Source organism: Mobula birostris, chromosome 15, assembly GCF_030028105.1.
Source record: "Mobula birostris isolate sMobBir1 chromosome 15, sMobBir1.hap1, whole genome shotgun sequence".
Taxonomy (NCBI): domain Eukaryota; kingdom Metazoa; phylum Chordata; class Chondrichthyes; order Myliobatiformes; family Myliobatidae; genus Mobula; species Mobula birostris.
The window spans coordinates 29,780,846-29,798,241 of NC_092384.1; the positions used below are offsets into that span (position 1 = coordinate 29,780,846).

At 41.1% G+C, this 17,396-nt stretch overlaps 1 protein-coding gene across 3 annotated transcripts in view; it reads right to left on the reverse strand.

Annotated features, from left to right (window-relative positions):
* The window catches only part of galr1b (galanin receptor 1b), a 36,236-nt gene that overhangs the window by 6,596 nt on the left and 12,244 nt on the right, over nucleotides 1-17,396 (reverse strand). The window contains exon 3 of one of the 3 annotated variants that reach the window (XM_072279540.1): nucleotides 5,933-6,018. The exons of 1 other annotated variant lie outside the window; for it this stretch is intronic. In XM_072279540.1, coding sequence (XP_072135641.1) covers nucleotides 6,013-6,018 — 6 coding nt within the window. In that variant the 3' untranslated portion in view covers nucleotides 5,933-6,012. Of the gene's footprint in view, nucleotides 1-5,932; nucleotides 6,060-17,396 lie in introns of those variants that run through there. One more of the 3 variants, XM_072279538.1, reaches the window with a different exon arrangement.

Here is a 17,396-nt window from a genome sequence, read left to right on the forward strand (position 1 = left end):
TTATTGTTTTTACCTATACCCAGTTTATGGGCCAAATGCAGGCAAAAGGCACTTGCTCATTAAGACACCTTAGTCATCATGGATAAGTTGGGCCTTAAGATCTGTCTCTGTGCTGAATGACTCCAGTAGTCCAGGAGTTAGAGATTCAGATTCCTTCATTGGAGGCCTGATTACCACTCACTCCACCTTGCAGACGGGCAGGAGAATGGATGCCCGCAGCACAATGGATCCTATGGGGCTGGGTAATGGAAAATTAGCACAGTTTCAGAAATTGTGCAGGGGGCAATATGGGATATGATCCACCCTACAGGACTGAAGGGTCTTGGCCCAAAATGTCAACTGTACTCTTCCACAGGTGATGCCTGGCCTGCTGAGTTCCTCCAGCATTTTGTGTGTGTTGCTTGGATTTCCAGCATCTGCAGATTTACTCTTGTTTGTGACTCCCTTACAGAAGGAAAGTTCAACAGTTGAAAAGAGCACTTGTTCTGCTCTGGAACTTCCAATCTATGCCTCCATTTGGTGCTATTTAATGAGCTCAAGAAATTAATTTAAACATTTTAAAATAAGTTAAAATTGTATCTGGTGAAACATTCTTGTATCTTCTTTCTGAAAGACGTCTGATTAAATTATTTTTAATGTTTCTCGATGGTGATGCACCTAACCTGTCTGAAAAGAAAGTCAGAAAGAAAAAAAGATGATATAACGTCAGTTTGAAATAATTTAATGTGTAAAAGCAGATTTGGTAGTATTTACACATGCAGAGCCTTTGACATGTTCTGTAACACTGATTTGACTTGAATGCACCCTTGGACAAATATCCACAATAAGAAGCAATACACCATCAGATGTAAGTTGGGAACTTATTAAAAGGCACAGTCTGGTTTTACTTATCACTTTTACATAGGTTGAATGAATGAAAAGAGCTAAACAGCATGAACTTGGACAAAAAGTTTTTAATCATCAAAAGATAAAAGATGAAAAAATAATCAGAAAACAGGTTTCCTTTCATGAAGGGCAGGCAACAGCCTGTGGTGAAAGGATTTTGCCTGGTTCATGGGCTAAATTCAGTAATACTTCTCTCTCCAGTTCCATAGCAGAAGAAATAATGGCTAACTTGGTTGGTGGCATTATAACTGGTACCAAGCTTAATGCTCATCTATGCTGCAAAAAAAATGGACTGCTGGGAGAACTCAACAGGGTGAACAGGATCTGTCAGGAGAAAGAATTTGTCGATATTCAGGTTGAGGCCTGACATTGGCACCTGATGCAAGGTGTTCAACTGAAATGTCAACAGTTCCTTTTCCCCAACAGATGTTGCTTGATTCACTAAGTCCCTCCCGGAGTTTGCTTTTGTTTGTTCCAGATTCTGGCATCTGCAGTATCTTGTATTCCTTATTCTTGCTGCCCTTTTATGGCACCATTAAGATCTTAATCAGATTTTCAGAACTCTGTACTCAGCCCTTGCTCATGCCTGTGATAGCTTGAGCTACCCTCTATGCAGTATGTGCAGCAAATGCTACAATGACAACACTAATGAAATATATGAGTCTGATAGGAAAGAAGGATAGGTAACTAAAGGTTACAGTTGTTTTCATACAGTTGTTTTTATACAGCTGTGGTATTATTCTGACACACAATTATATTGACTTTTAAATAACACCAAGACCTATATATTCCCCCTCATCTTTTATGTGGGCAAGAGCATTTGAGGGCACCAGTTTAGGACCACATTTAGAACAAAATAGTTGGATAAACATATTCACTGCCTTAAATATTCACTCCATCTGTTACAGTGGTTGTAAAGAACACCATCCACAGAACACACTGGAGCAGGTCTTTTCAACAGCATTTCCAAATCTTAAGAAAAGCAAGGCCATCAACTTTAAAATCACTAATTTGGTATATCTCCATCCTTCCAGTGTGCGGAAACAAAATCTTGGCAGTTCCTACCCAAACATTGTGCAAAAACCTTCCCCAGAATGGCAGTGGTCTAATAAGGTGGATCAACAGCATCACATTGAGAGCAATTTGCTGACTTCACAACAACTATCACATCTGCATTTATATTATTGTGTTATCAGCACTATTCCAGGTTTCCATGCCTGCACCAGCCTTTCTGATTGGTTAATAAAGGTTTTCACATATAATTAATGATACTAATCCCGCCCCCCCACACACACACAACACACACACACACTTTTCGGGTTTACTTGAACTCTGTCTTGGCTCAACATTTCTTGGATTGCCTTGCTTTCAATGTCCCAGACGAGCTGGAGATCAAAATGTCCATATATCAGATCTCATGCACCCCCTGGAGCTGGTGGCAGAGCCTCGAGGATCCTGGGAGTGGAGCAGGAGGAGTGTGGAAGGCTGGTAGGCTGACAATAGCCTTGTCACTTAAATCAGCCCATCGACTCTGGGAAGAAGTAAGTGCAGTTTTACCAGAATCTTTAATTATTTGTTAACTTTGAACCATATTTAATGATTATGGAGACTGTCAGAAACGTATTAACTGATCTTTTGTAGCATCAAGCTGCCAGTGTTGTTCACTTGTTCACAGTTTGGGCCTTGAGGTGCCCAAGACCTGCTTGCTGTGTTTATTCCCAGGATGGATGCCAGTTGTGAGAGCCCAGCTCACTTTGTATCCCTCAGTCAGCCCAGCTCGCTGGGTATCCCCCAGCTGGGGTGCAGCTGTGTGGCGCAGTGATGAATCTGAACAATTGTGTGGTTCCTGCATTAACCTGCTCATTATAAGTATGTTAGTATAAAAGACACAGTACGAACAGGGTAGAAAGTTCGATGACTAATGGAGGTGTGATGGAAAAGCTATCAGGACAAACTAACCACGATAAACAAACTCATCACAGTGCATATGCATTGTGACAGTTTAAATTGCCCAAAATTTGATTAATAGCTGTTCTGGGAAAACTAGATCATCCATACGCATTTCTGAGATTAAAATAGCAAGCCATCTAATTCAGCAATTGAACACAAGAGCCTGTGGTGGGTGTTATGTTGCTTCTGTTTAAACGTACCATGGATTAACAGTAAAGAATCATATTCTGGAAGAACTAGAGAATGTTTATTTACAGTAATAAACAAACAAGTCTTAACCCAGCCACATGCTGGAACATTCTGGCAATCCCACGCATGCTCAGTGCTCTGTCCAGTCATGTACTGGCACATCATTGCATGTGATATCACCACATCTTCCTTTTCTTAAAAAGAAAAACAATTAACAATGTTAATCAAAACACATCTATATCAGATAACTGAAACTCTGAAGTTGACTCTTTCTTAAAACCTTTGCGATTCTTTCTTAACACTGCTCCCTCCTCTGTTTGGACCATGTGTGATCTGGTCTGTGTCCATGTGTTCCTTTTATCTTGTATCCTCACTTTGTCTCCTTGTCCTTCAGACAAACATCTCCTAGATCAGTCAACTCACGTTCCACTTCCATTTGTAATGAAATACGAATCTTCTTTTCTTCATCTAATTCACTCATTAACTGTGTAATCTCTTTTTTATGCTGAGACTTCATCATTTCAATAATACTTCTCAATTCCTTCACTTGTGCTTTCACTTCTTCCTCATACTGTGCCCACTGTGAGCGTTCTTGCTCTAGACGGTGATGAAACGGAATCTCATATTCTCTCAATGTCTCTTTCATTATCACTTGCATTGAAGCAACCTCCTCCTGCCATTGCTTTTTCACATCATCAATTGCCTCCTGTTTGGTCGTCTCAGATACTGCAGCCACTGCTTTTATGTTCTCCATGTCAGCATTTGCCTCCATGGGCTGGACCTGCAGTCGAGTGACATCACCTTCTGCTGACTGTAATGCAACATTCTGTCACTTCAGCTCTGTGTCACTATCCAAGACAAAAATTCCTTTCACCAAATTAAGTCTTTCACAGGCAGATAAACCCAGAATTGACTGTACATTTTTTGGCACGACCATAAATGAAAGCGTGTGCACAATATTTTTGTGTGATACCTTTGCCACGCATGTTCCTTTAACTGGAATGTCTGCACCCGAACACCCAGTCACTTTTATATTTGTCTGATGTAACCTCGGTCTTGGCTTTAAAGCATTGATCTCAGATTCTGCAAGAACATTCACTTGCGCTCCAGTATCAAGTTTAAACAGAATATTGTTTTGATTCACTTGCAACGGAATAGTCCAGTTATTCTTACTTTGTTTATTTTCTCAAAGCACATCTATATAAAATTCCTCACGTTCATCTTCATGCACAGCATTTACTTGTTTCAATTTATTTTCCTTCTTTCTACTTTTACAACAGCGTGAAAAATGATTAATCTTACTGCAGCCATTGCAAATTTTGCCATATGTGGGACTCTGATTTGGACGATGTTCCCGCGCACAGTGATCACGTGACTTTTTTTCTTTCCAATGCCGTTTTGTTCTCTGTCGGTTTCGTCGACGTATTATTTTATTTCTTGATGTATTCACGCTCTTTTACAGAGTTTACATTGCAGTTTTCGACAAAAAGCTCTTCAGCCTGCAACGTCACAGTCTCAGAAGCTTTTACAAAATTTAAATCTTGCTCTCTCAACAGCCTTTCTCTCAGAGCATTTTCTTGAATGTCACAAACAAGTCTATCTTTAGTGAGAGAGCAATCCAAACTCGCATGTTCTATTATGCTTTCTTAACTCAGTAACATACTGATCAATTGTTTCAGCAGCTCTCCGTGCACATGTGAAGAATTTATATCGCTCATACGTTAAATTACGCTTAGTGTTACGTACCCCGTAACTGGGTTGCCAAACCAGCAGAAATGGATCACTCAGTTGGAGTCAGGATTACTAGAACTAAGAAAGTTTTATTAAAGAAACAAGCAACACAGTAATCGAAAGGATAATAAATGCAACAGTTCAGCAATGATAAACACACATGTGCACAGAATTAAGATAACAGCATCAATCAAGCTCTGTTGTTGTCTAGGGGTAAATGACCAATTTCAAAGTGACACAAAGTTCAGTCCAATTTAGTTCAGTTCACAGTAATCGTTGCCATGGCGATGGACAATGTGGGGGGAAGGAGAGAGAGAACGAGAATGACTGATCATTCAGAACGGCTTCCACTCACAGACTGGCGATATTGCTCACAAGCAGCTTTCGGGCGGGTCCTTTGTGATGTCACCTGAGGTCACCGACTGTGACCCCTCCTCCAGATGCGGTCGATCCTCTGCAGTGAACCCGGCACCCAAGCAAGGGTGGACACACACCGGGTTCCCACTGATCGTACCTTTCCACCCTGTGCGTTGAAGGCTGATCTCCCACTCAGCCGTCCAAGAGCTTCCCACCGACTTGTGAGAGGCGCACCGCTTCCAGGGTCTCGTTACCTCGAGTGTCGTGTGTGTGTTTCCTTAGCGAACCTGTCCCTTTTTATCCCCCTGCTGGGGTATAGCCTGTCCATCACTTCAAACAGTTCAGGGTTCAAAGGGGGGAGCCGCTCTAGACAATACCCAGACTGATGGCTCCTTCATTAACATCTCCAAATGCTGCTTCATTGTTCCTTATCTCTCCCTCCCCTGAGGACAGGTGGCAGACCAACTGCTGATGCCACTGGTGCTAGCCCAGGCCAGCAAACATCTTAATTTATGTGTATCCTCGTCACATTAGGTATACAAAATACTTCAAATCTGTCCATTATCGACTTTAAATTGAAATTATCTCCATCTTCAAAAACAAAATTATTATATACCTCTACTGTGTCATTCCGGATTACATGGAGCAAAAGCGCAGCTTTGTTTTTTTCCTATTTTTCTTTATAATCGATCGCTGGTAAGTACAGTTCAAACTGTTGCTTGAATATCCTTCAATTCGCAGCCATATTGCCAGACAGCTGAAGTTTTGGTGGGGGTTGTAAACCTTCCATTTTACCGTTTACAGTTCGAAATTTTTTCTTCCTCTCTTTTTTTTTGATTATCTTCGATTCTCGATTCTCCCGTATTATTCTTCCAGAACCACTTCTGACACCATGTTTTGTTACTTCTGTTTAAATGTACCATGGGTTAACAGTAAAGAATCATATTCTGGAAGAATTAGAGAACTTTTATTTACAGTAATAAACAAACACATCTTAACCCAGCCACGTGCTGGAACATTCTGGCAATCCCATGTATGCTCAGTGCTCTGTCCAATCATGTACTGGCACATCATTGCATGTGATATCACCACAGTGGGAATATAAGACATGTATGAAGAAGGTTTATCAGTCTGGACTTTATGGCCAGCTGTGAGGTGCTCAAACTCACTACAGATGTACAAATAAGAGCAATTTGGCTTGGCTCCGTCTAGATATTTCTTAAATATTTTATCTTCAATTATCAATCCAATTTATTTTGAAAACTGCAATTTTTGTACTTCCATCACACTCTCAGGCCTTGCACTCCATATCCAGACAAGCCGTTGAATTGCTCTTTGTTGTATCTCTACTGAAAGTCTCTATTTGAAAGTATCATTAAAACTGTGTCCTATGGTTCCCAACAATTTCACCAATGGGAACAATGCCTTCTTGTTCACATTGTAGAAAAACTCTAATAATCCAGCACCACTGGGTCTTTGGGAATGCTGGATTAGCAAAATTTCATTTTATTGGATGTTATTTCCATCAATGCATCAACGCACTTTTATTTCACAGTTTTTGTGCTTTACCCATTAATATAAAATTTCCAGTGAAACACATGAAGGGAGTGGCAAATATAGCACTCTGGAGACCAGTTCTGGTTCTGAACTGACAAATATTCCTTACCAGGCACAGGAGCCCAACATTGGTTTCAACCTGTGGTCCTGATCCCAGCTCAGCCATAGTTTGGCTGCATTCCCTGTTTGCACTCTGGACCCTGGCTCATACTATGTATTAGTGAGTGAGCCAGATGGAGGACCATCATCATTTCCAAAGCGCAAACACGAGGAAATCTGCAGTTGCTGGAAATTCAAGCCACACACATCAAAGTTGCTGGTGAACACAGCAGGCCAGGCAGCATCTCTAGGAAAAGGTACAGTCGACGTTTCAGACCGAGACCCTTCCAAAGCATTGGATTTCACATTATCATAGTTTCATTGTATTTAGTTTAATGATGATTTTGAACATTTCTGTCAAATCTCTTCTCAATTTTCTCGGCTCTAAGAGAAATTCCTAATTGTTCATGTTTATCCATAATACCAGCAAAATCTCTGGTGTATTCTCTTCATAACTTTCAAATACTTCCTATTGTGTGATACTTGGTAATGGAACTATTTTTTAATTGGAAGTTTAGCATAATGTTCTAGTGTTGTTCATTATGTCTCTATTTCCAAAGCTCAGGATCTTGAACTTGTCTTAACAGCTGTCTAAAACTGTCCAGAGATTTCTTGTAGTGCCTTTGGAATTATATTCTTCATATTACATTGCCTATCTCCATTTAGTGTTAAACTGATATCATATAATGAGATGAAAGGATTTACGAAAATAATTCCGGGAATGTAAGAGTTATCATATAAGGAGCATTTGATGGCTCTGGGCTTATATTCACAGGAGTTTAGAAGAATGTGGAAAGATCTCATGGAAATTTATTGAATGTTGAGGGCACAGCCTCAGAATAAAGGGACATCCATTTAGAATGAAGATAAGGCAGAATTTATTGGCCAGAATATGGTGAATCTGTGGAATTCGTTACCAGAGGCAGTCGTGGAGGCCAGGACATTGTTTTTATTTAAGGCAGAGGTTGATAAGTTCTTGATTTATCAGGGCATGAAAGGTTATGGAGAGAAGTCGGGAGAAGGGGTTTGAAAGGAAAAATAAATCAGCCATTATGAAATGGTGGAGCAGACTCGATGAGCTGAATGGCCAAATTCTGCTCCGCTCTCTTATTGTCTTCTGGTCACCACTTATAACCTCCCAGCTTCTCATATCACTGCCCTCCCCATCCACTCACCTACCTTCCCCCTCACCTATCACCTGACATCTTATTCTGACATCTGTCCTCTTCCTTTCCAGTCATGCTGAAGATTTTCACTGGAATCATTGACTGTTTATTTCCCTCCATAGATGCTGCCTGACTTGCTGAATTTCTCCAGAATTTTGTGTGAGTTCATTCAGATGTCCAACATCTGCAGAATCTCTTGTGCAAAGGACCATGTTTTCATTACAGTTTACGTTCTTCCTTGATGTCAATTGATAATTATTGTTCTCTACCCATGCTAGTATCATGGGCTCTTAACTTGTTAAGCAGCCTCATGTGCAGCACCTTGTCAAAGGCCTTCTGAAAATCCAAGTACACAACATCCACTGATTCTCCTTTGTCTATCCTGCTTGTTATTTCCTCAAAGAATTCCAACAGATTTGTCAGGCAAGGTTTTCTTTTAAGGAAAGCATGCTCACTTTGGCCTATTTTATCATGTGCCTCCATGTACCTTGAGACCTCAAGTTTAACAATCAACTCCAACATCTTCCCAATCACTGAGGTCAGGCTAACTGGACTATAATTTCCTTTCTTCTACCTCCCATTCTTCTTGAACAGCGGAGAGAAATTTGCAAAGTTCCGGTTCTCTGGAACCCTGCCAGGTCCTTGGACTAAAGAAGAGATGATTGTTTAAGAGGTATAAGGTACCTTCTTACCTTTTCTCTTCTCCTCCTCAGTCCTCATGAGCTGCCCATCACCTCCCTCTGGTTCCCCACCTCCTTCCTTTTATTTCATGGTCCACTGTCCTCTCCTATTAGATTCCTTATTCAGCTCTTTACCTGTTCTACCTATCAACTCTCAGATTGTCACATCATCCCCCTTGCCCACCTACCCACTTGCACCTCACCAGGTCTCACTGATCACCTGTCTCCTTGCCCTTCCAACCCACCACTTTCTTATCCTGGCTTCTGCCCTCTTCCTTTCCAATTCTGATGAAGGGTCACGGCCCAACACGAGTACGGTTTATACCCCTCCATAGATGTTGCCTGAATTGCTAAGTTCCTCGAGCATTTTGAGTGTGGTACTTCTCTTTCTCAGCGTTCCCCTGCAGTGTACTAATCATACAGGTAAAACCATTTTGTTGTGACCTTGCTGATGGCTTTGCCTTCCAACTGATTTTGGCATGGTCAGCTTTCCAGAGCTTGCTAGCTGTATCTGACCTTTCTATGACCTGTTTATCCAAAGAAAATCATTATGCTGCATTTAGTACAGGTTCTGCCCAAAGTCCGGAGATCCCCTAACTTCTCTAACATGTGGGAAAGTTGTAACATATGTGCATGACATCTTGCTTTGGTCTTAAAATGACTGCAACATGATTCATTCAGTACTTATTAGTCAATAAGAATTCTTACCAGTTGATCTTGTGGTTAAGATTGCAATTAGGGAGGGAGGATTTAAATACAATAAAACTTCACTCAAATGTTATCAGATAATGGTTGACTTTATTTGCCATATGTACAAATAAAGAACATGTCCTAATAAATAAAGGAACAAAAAGTTTGCAAAGATTTGGCAAGACACCTAAAACTTCAACAAATTTCTACCCAGTAGTTGCATCACAGCCTGTTATGGAAACACCAATGCCCTTGAATGAAAAATTCAACAAAAGGTGGAGGATACGGCCCAGTCCATAATGCGAAAAGCCCTCCCCACCATTGAGCTCATCCACACGGAGTCCTATCACAAAAATCAGCATCCATCATGAAGGATCACCACCACCCAGGCCATGCTCTCTTCTTGTTGCTGCCATCAGGAAAAAGGTACAAGAGCCTTGGGACCCACACCATCAGGTTCAGGAACAGTTATTACGCCTCAAACATCAGGCTCCCGAACCAGAGGGAATGACTTCACCCAACTTCACTCACCCTATCAACCTATGGACTCTGTTCCCAGGATTCTTCATCTCATGTTATTGATGCTTATTGCTTAAGTATTTATTATTATCATTACATTTTTCATTTCTTTTGTATTTTCAGTTTGTACATTGGTTGTTGTTGTTGTTGTTGTTGTAAGGGGAGTGGGGCGTTGGGAATGGACCTAAATGCAAGACACAGACACTAAGTACTAGGAACAGGACTTGACTGGAGAACTAGGGTTAGGGACGGGACTGTATGCAGACAAGAAGTTGGGACAGGAACACAGACTAGGCTAGGGAAGCAGGACCTGGACGAGGGACTGGGAACAAGGTGCCTGGGCGTGGACTCTGAGCCAGAGACTGGACAAGGACCCAGAACCTGGGTCTTGACTTGGGCTCGGACTCCAAAACTAGGGGAAGATGTGACGAGGCTTGGGTTCCTGGAGACCAGGCGAAGATGCGACGAGGCTTGGGTTCCTGGAGATGCGAGGGTACTTCGAGGCTTGGGTATGGGCAACGAACCAGAATCTGGGACTTGCTGCGGGCTCGGACTCCAGAACTAGGTGAGGACAAGACGTGGCTCCAGGACAAGGAGTGGCAACAGGACTGGACGTGAGACTTCTGGACAGGACAAGGGAACCCCAGCACAGGATGAGGGAACCCCAGCACTGGGCTGGGCAAGGTACTCCTGGGCTGGGTGAGACACATGGACAAGACGAGAACACAAAGCCATGGCTTGGACAGGACAAGGTTCTTGGATCGTGGCTAGGACTGGACGAGACCCCGAAGACTTGACTTGGTTGAGGGAGAGACAGGAACGCAGAGCCTTGGTCAAGGGAGAGACAGGAATATGGAACACAGAGCCAGGACCCCTCCTTGGAAACAGGACGTAGGGCTGGGACTCATTACACAGAATGCAGAATACAATGAAATGGTTCCCAACACTAGGTAGCGGCAAACGGCCGGACATACCTAGCAAAGGCGCGGACACAGAAGGTTCCCAACACTAGGTAGCGACAAATAGCCAGACCTACCTAGTGAAGGTGTGGACACAGAGACAGTTCAAAACAACGATAGACAGTTCCTTATCATGCTCCGGCGATTGAACTAGACAGTGGTGCAGGCGAGGGTTACAGGCAAGGCGAGGCTTCAGACGAGGCAAGGCAAGGTGAGGCAACAGAAGGAAGGGGAACAGAAGCAATTCAGACAGGTGGTATGGACAGGAACAATCCAGCAGCCAGAGGCTTCTTCTTCTTCTTTTTTGTTTTATGGTAGTTGGCAACCAGTTTTTCAGTGCATTATCGCCACCTTCTAGACTTGTAGTGTTCCAACCAAATGTGTCCTGGAGTTCTGTACTTTAGACAATCTAGTTCAGCCTGCAGTTCTCTATTAGCATCACCCTGTAGCTGCAGTTCCTCGTGACTGCTTAATGCATTCATTAGATAATGCCACAAACTGCTATTCTTCCCTAATTTTGTCACGTTTTCATGTAGTTGCGTTACCTCAATTACATTGATTTCATCTATATCACTTGTAAGACTAAAACCATCTTGTTAAAGAATAGTAATTATTGCATGTTATACTTTAAAAATTGCTGGTTTTCCAAGTCTATTTGCTTTTTCAGGTTTTCCTTCTCTTGGATCGTAGCCTACAGTTGTTTACTGAGACCTCGAAGTTCTTCTTCATTTGCTTCCATGTTTTCATTTTATAATCTGAATGTAGATAATTCACTTTGTAACAAATTCCTTTTCCTTTTGTATCCTCGTAATAATTTCCTCCATTTTCCAATCTCTTTCCAACTCACAGTTGTTATTGCCGGGTACTTCTATTTGTTGTTGGAATTCTGAACATGTACCCTGGGCTTCAACCATAAAATCTGAGGATTTTCCTTAAGTTCTGAAACATATTTCTTAAATTCTTGACCATTTGCGATAAATATACTGCCATTAAGATTCCATCTCCCCTGCCTGTGAACTGTTGAATCCTCCATTCAGTGTTTCTTTGACTTCTTCCTACCTAATCCTTTTAATACCAAGATACTTTTCTGCAGACTTGATGATAATTTTAATTTTCTCAGTTCTTTTGCTTGTTTGCACTGAACAATTAATTGCATACACCATAAAAAGTACGAAATCCTTTCTACTCATTAATAGTGTATCCTTATTTTTTATATTACAGCCCTCACAATTCACCAGTTTATTATTCCCTGTATTTGCTTGCTTAACAGCCTTTTTCAGCAAATTCTTTCACTGCCTCTGCATAACTGATTCCTTAAGTTACTTTTACATATTGTATCTCAGCTGCCTTCTTGCTATAAATGCACCCTCAATAAGCTGCGTTTTGTTCCTCACCACAATTGCAGCATTTCAGCCTAGCTCCCGCTTCACATTTCCCATATTCATGTTCTCCAGCGCATCTCCCACATCTTCGCTTTCCTCTGCGGACCGCCGCAATGTGTCTGAATTTCTGACATTTATAGCATCTTAAAGACAGTGGTATATATATTCTAACCACATAACACATATGCCTTAAGTAAACGTTAGTCGGCAATCTCTCTTCATCAAAGTTAATCATTACTGATAAACTATCATACTCTTTCCCGTTTCTTGTAACTTTCAAACATTTGGCCTCAATAATTTTTGCTCCTTTTATGTTCTGCTTAATCTCATCCATAGTAACTTTTGTTGGTATCCCCAAAATAACTCCTCTAGTCCACTTTCTATTGTTGGGTATTGAGCATTGTACTTCTTTGCCATCTATTTTACTTAATCTTATCACTTTGCCTTGCTGAGCACTATCTCAACAAATCACTAATAGCAATCCATTTTGTAAAATCTTTGCTCCTTTAATCTCACCTATAATTTTGTAGAGCATCTTCGTCAAACGAATTGGGTTTCAATCACCAAAAGACACCCTGTCTTCGCCTGGTTTTATAATTGCTTTAATCTCATCTTCTTTCCATTGTTTTGCTGTCTTGCTTTGATCATCCACTGACTCCTCAGAGTTTGATATCCCGTACCTCTGCTTTCTTTTCTTCCTCTTTCCATTCCTTTCCTCTTTCCCACCGACCTCCATCTCTAGTTCACTTCCACTCTCGCCAAAAACTTCCTTCAATAGCTTGGCTCTTTCCTTCATATTCTCTCTCTTCACCATTTTCTAGTCAGCCGTCTCGACCCACTCCCAGCTCACCTACCACCAGCCAGCCATCGGGTGTTCTACTTCACCTGAATATCCGCTGGAACCCAGCCAGAGGCTGAATCCTGAAGCTATTTATGAAGCCAGCACAAACGAGAATCTGCTGCCTCAATAGAAACTGGGGAAAACCAGAAAACCTGGAATAAGGAACCTGGACTGGATCATGAACGGGAAAGCAGATTTCAAGGACCGGACCATGACAGTCGTCCATTATGTTGAGTGTGATCTTTTATTGATTCTATTATGTTTCTTGGATTTACTGTGTATCATTGTAAGAAAATGAATCTCAGGGTTGTATATAGTGACACATATGTACTTTGATAATAAATTAACTTTGTATTTTGTACCTTTGTAAGTTGAAACATACAGCTAAGAACTTGATTTGCGTCAATGACCAATCTGTCCAAACACGTGCTGGCACTGGCCCGCAAGTGTCACCATGCTTCTGGCATCAACATAGCAAGCCCACAACTTACTAAACCTTACTAATCCATACGTCTTTGGAATGTGGCATAAACCGGAGCACCTGGAGGAAACCCACATGGCCACGGGGAGAAAGTACAAACTCCTTATGGACAGCAGTGGGAAATGAACACCCATCGCTGATCACTGGTGTTGTAACAGGTTTATGCTAACCATTCCACCACTGCGCTGCCTTAAAATAAACAGAACCATCGTCAGACTCAATGAGATGTAAGTGTCCCAACTGCTGTTGCTGCGAAGAATAACTATTCTAATTCATAGAGAGAGCTCAGGTTCAAAGATGCCACACAAGTTGATAGATGGCTAGGAAGGCATATGATGTATTGCCTTTCATTAATCAGGGGATGGAGTTCAAGAGTGAGGTAGTGTTGTAGGTGTATACTCTGGTTGAACAACACTTGGAATACTGTGTTCAGTTCTGGCTGCCTCATTATAGGAAGGATGTGGAAGCTTTAGGGCATGCAGAGGAGTTTTACCAGGATGCCGCCTGGTTTGGAGACCATGTCTTATGAGGGTAGGTTGAGTGAGCTGGGGCTTTTCTCCTTGGAGCAAAAAGGGAGATGAGAGATGACTTGATGGAGAGTACAAAATGATAACAGGCATCTATCAAGTGAATAGCCAGAGACTTTCTCCAAGGTTGGAAATAGCTAGTACAAGGGGACATAAATTTAAGGTGATTGGAGGAAAGTATAGGGGGGATGTCAGACATAGGTTTTTTACACAGAGAGAGGAATGACGGGTGTGGTGGTAGAAGCAGATACGTTACAGTCATATAAGAATCTCCTGCGGCTATTAACGCATGTGAACTTTTACAATTAATGCAATCTAATAATGAACATTGACAGCAATATTGCTATAGAATTATCAAATGAAGCAGCACTAATAAGCATTCTCATGGCATAATCAGTGGTCAGTTTATTACATATCTTCTGTATGTTCATGGTCTTCTGCAGCTGTAGTCCATCCACTTTAAGGTTCGATGTGTTGTGCCTTCAGAGAGCCTCTTCTGTACACCACCGTTGTAGCGTGTGGTTATTTGAGTTACTGTCAGCTTGAACCAGTCTGGCCATTCTCTTCTGACCTCTCTCTAAGTAACATGATGTTTTTACCAATAGAACTGCCACTCACTGTATGTTTTTTGTTGTTTTTCACACCTTTCTCTAGAGACTGTTGTGTGTGAGATCAGCAGTTTCTGTGTCACTCAAACCACCTCGTCTGGCACCAACAATCATTCCAAGGGTCAAAGTCACTTAGATCACATTCCTTCCCTTTCTGATGTTTAGTCTGAACAACAACTGAACCTCTTGACTATTTTTGCATGCTTTTATGCATTGAGTTGCTGCCACATGATTGCCTGATTATACATGTGCATTAATGAGCGGGTGTACCTAATAATGTGGCCTCTGAGTGTAACTGACTGACTTCAGAATCACGCAGTTTCAATACGGTCATCTATTTAACTTACTGTCTTTTGGATCATCATTGAAATATTTTTCAGCAACTGTCTAATAGCCATGCTATTATGAAATTATTAGCAAAATTAATTCATGAAATTAATGGCAGATGAAATTTCCTATTTAAGTGAGATTGCCTTCAGAATTAGAATTTCATTTAATTATTTAAAATATATTTATGGGATGATCTCAATTGTTCTTGAGTTGGTGATGGGAAGCCACATTCTCCAACCATTCTAACCACAGTGATTTTGGTTGACATATTCCAGACTTCATATCCTGGAACATTGAAGGAACAGTGATATATTTCCAAGAGGGGATATACTGTATATGACAGAGGGAAACTGACTGTGCAAGTGATATTTTATGCAAGGTTTTGGTTTTTGTACACATACACATCTGCAGCTCTTTCAGAATAACATGAGAAATAGGGAGGTTTGCTGTTGATTGATAGTCAATATCATTTAGTTACAGGCTGACATTTCATACTACTCAAGTGTCACAAAAAAAGCATCCTTCTGAAGGGTTTCGGCCTGAAACGTCGACTGTACTCTTTTCCTAGATGCTGCCTGGTTTGCTGAGTTCCTCCAGCATTTTGTGTGTGCTGCTCGGATCTCCAGTAGAAGATTGTCTAACTACCTACTCTTGCCATTCAAATGTAAAGCCATCACTGAATCCTTCACCATCATTAATCTGAAGGGTCAGTATTAACCAGAGAATTAGCTGAATTAGTCACTTAAACAACAGATTAAAGGCTAAGTAATCCCCCCTCAGAAGACACCGCAGACTCTTCCCATCATTTACAGGTTATACTATGCTGGAATATTTTTTGCTTGCTTGGATGGTGTACCATTTAAATAATACTCAAGAAGCTTCACACTATTAAAGACAAAGCAATCCACTCAACTGTGGCACTATTTATCACTATAATGTTAGCTCCCACCTTTGGTATGTGATGGTATGGTAGTCTACCATCACTGCAGGAATTGTATGTGTTCGGGACATAGAAGCAAGCAGGAAAAATTATTGTGGACATGAGCCACCCTGCAAACTGCCTTTTCCAAAATTTCCCTTCTGCAAAATGCTATAGGGCTAATAAAAAAAAACTTCATGCCTTCTTAAAAGTTTCTTCCCCCACATTATCTATTACCTCATTCACTGTAAACACTTTAAAACACTTTTTATAATGCTGTTTATATTCCAAATACATTCTGGTATTTATGTAGTAATGCACATTTAAATCCACATCTGTACTTTAACCTCGAACTTATTTTTATATAATTCATCATTCTTTATAATTACTGCTTGTTGTCTTGCATGTCACACCAATACACCACCGCAAATATCTAAAACATGTACATTTATATGGCGAATAAAGTTGATCCTTGATGATAGCTGCAGTGCATACCATCTGCAAAACACACTGCAATTAATTGTCAAGACTACTCTGATATTATTTCCCAAAACTCAGACCTCATACTGGATTTGTTCATGAGTGATGGACCAACTTCAGTCAATATTCTGACAGTGAGTGCATATTTTTGCTTGTAACGACCAAATTCAATTTAGTTTTTGAAAAGGAGATATATAAAGCAGCTACAATGATTGTAGATTTTGGTTGGGTTGACTCTACTGCGATAAAGCAGAGATTGCCTGCAGTAAACTATGGGTAGAATGACTGAATAATGAGAAGGCTGAACCTTTCAGGCTGAGGTAGAAGCAAGGATAAGCTTTCATTCGTTAAGGTGTCTCTATGGTAACCCTCTAGAATAACTCTCCAAGGGGATGCTAAGACTCTCCACGGGGGTGTTCGCATTGTTGGGCTTAGGATTGAAGGATGAACACCTGGTACCTTAAAACCAGAAAATCTGGGCATGTTGGTCATATACAGCAGCTCAACTAAGAGGAAAGCTCTAATATTAAACCATCAATGTGCTATAGGAAACCTCAATAGAGATTAAGAAATGCAAATTTAGGGAAGCAAAGCCAATAGAAATATGGAGTCGAGCACTGGATATGGTCTGATGCTAATCTTATTATCCTACTACAACTGCTGCAGCCAAAGTGATACAGAATTATGTAGGTGCCTGGCCTTGCCTTGGATCATATCAGTAATATCAAAAGGGGTCTTTGGTGTTACTTGGATGATACAAGACTTCTACATTCTCTACTCCTGGCTTGTAACTTGGAAGGAAACTTCAGATTTGCTTCAGAGCATTGACACAACACAGGAAGTCAGCAATTCCCGTAATGAACATTTTCACATTTGGTGCAGAGGATGGGTTCCAGACTCTTGCTGCAGTATTTGGAGAGATCTTCAGATCTTGCTCTACTGCTATTGGTTATCAAAAGGAGGGTGGCCTCCAGCCAGTTATGGTGCTGCTTCACCACAAGGTACATTGAAATTCAGGGTGTACATCTGACAAGAAGATTGTAGCC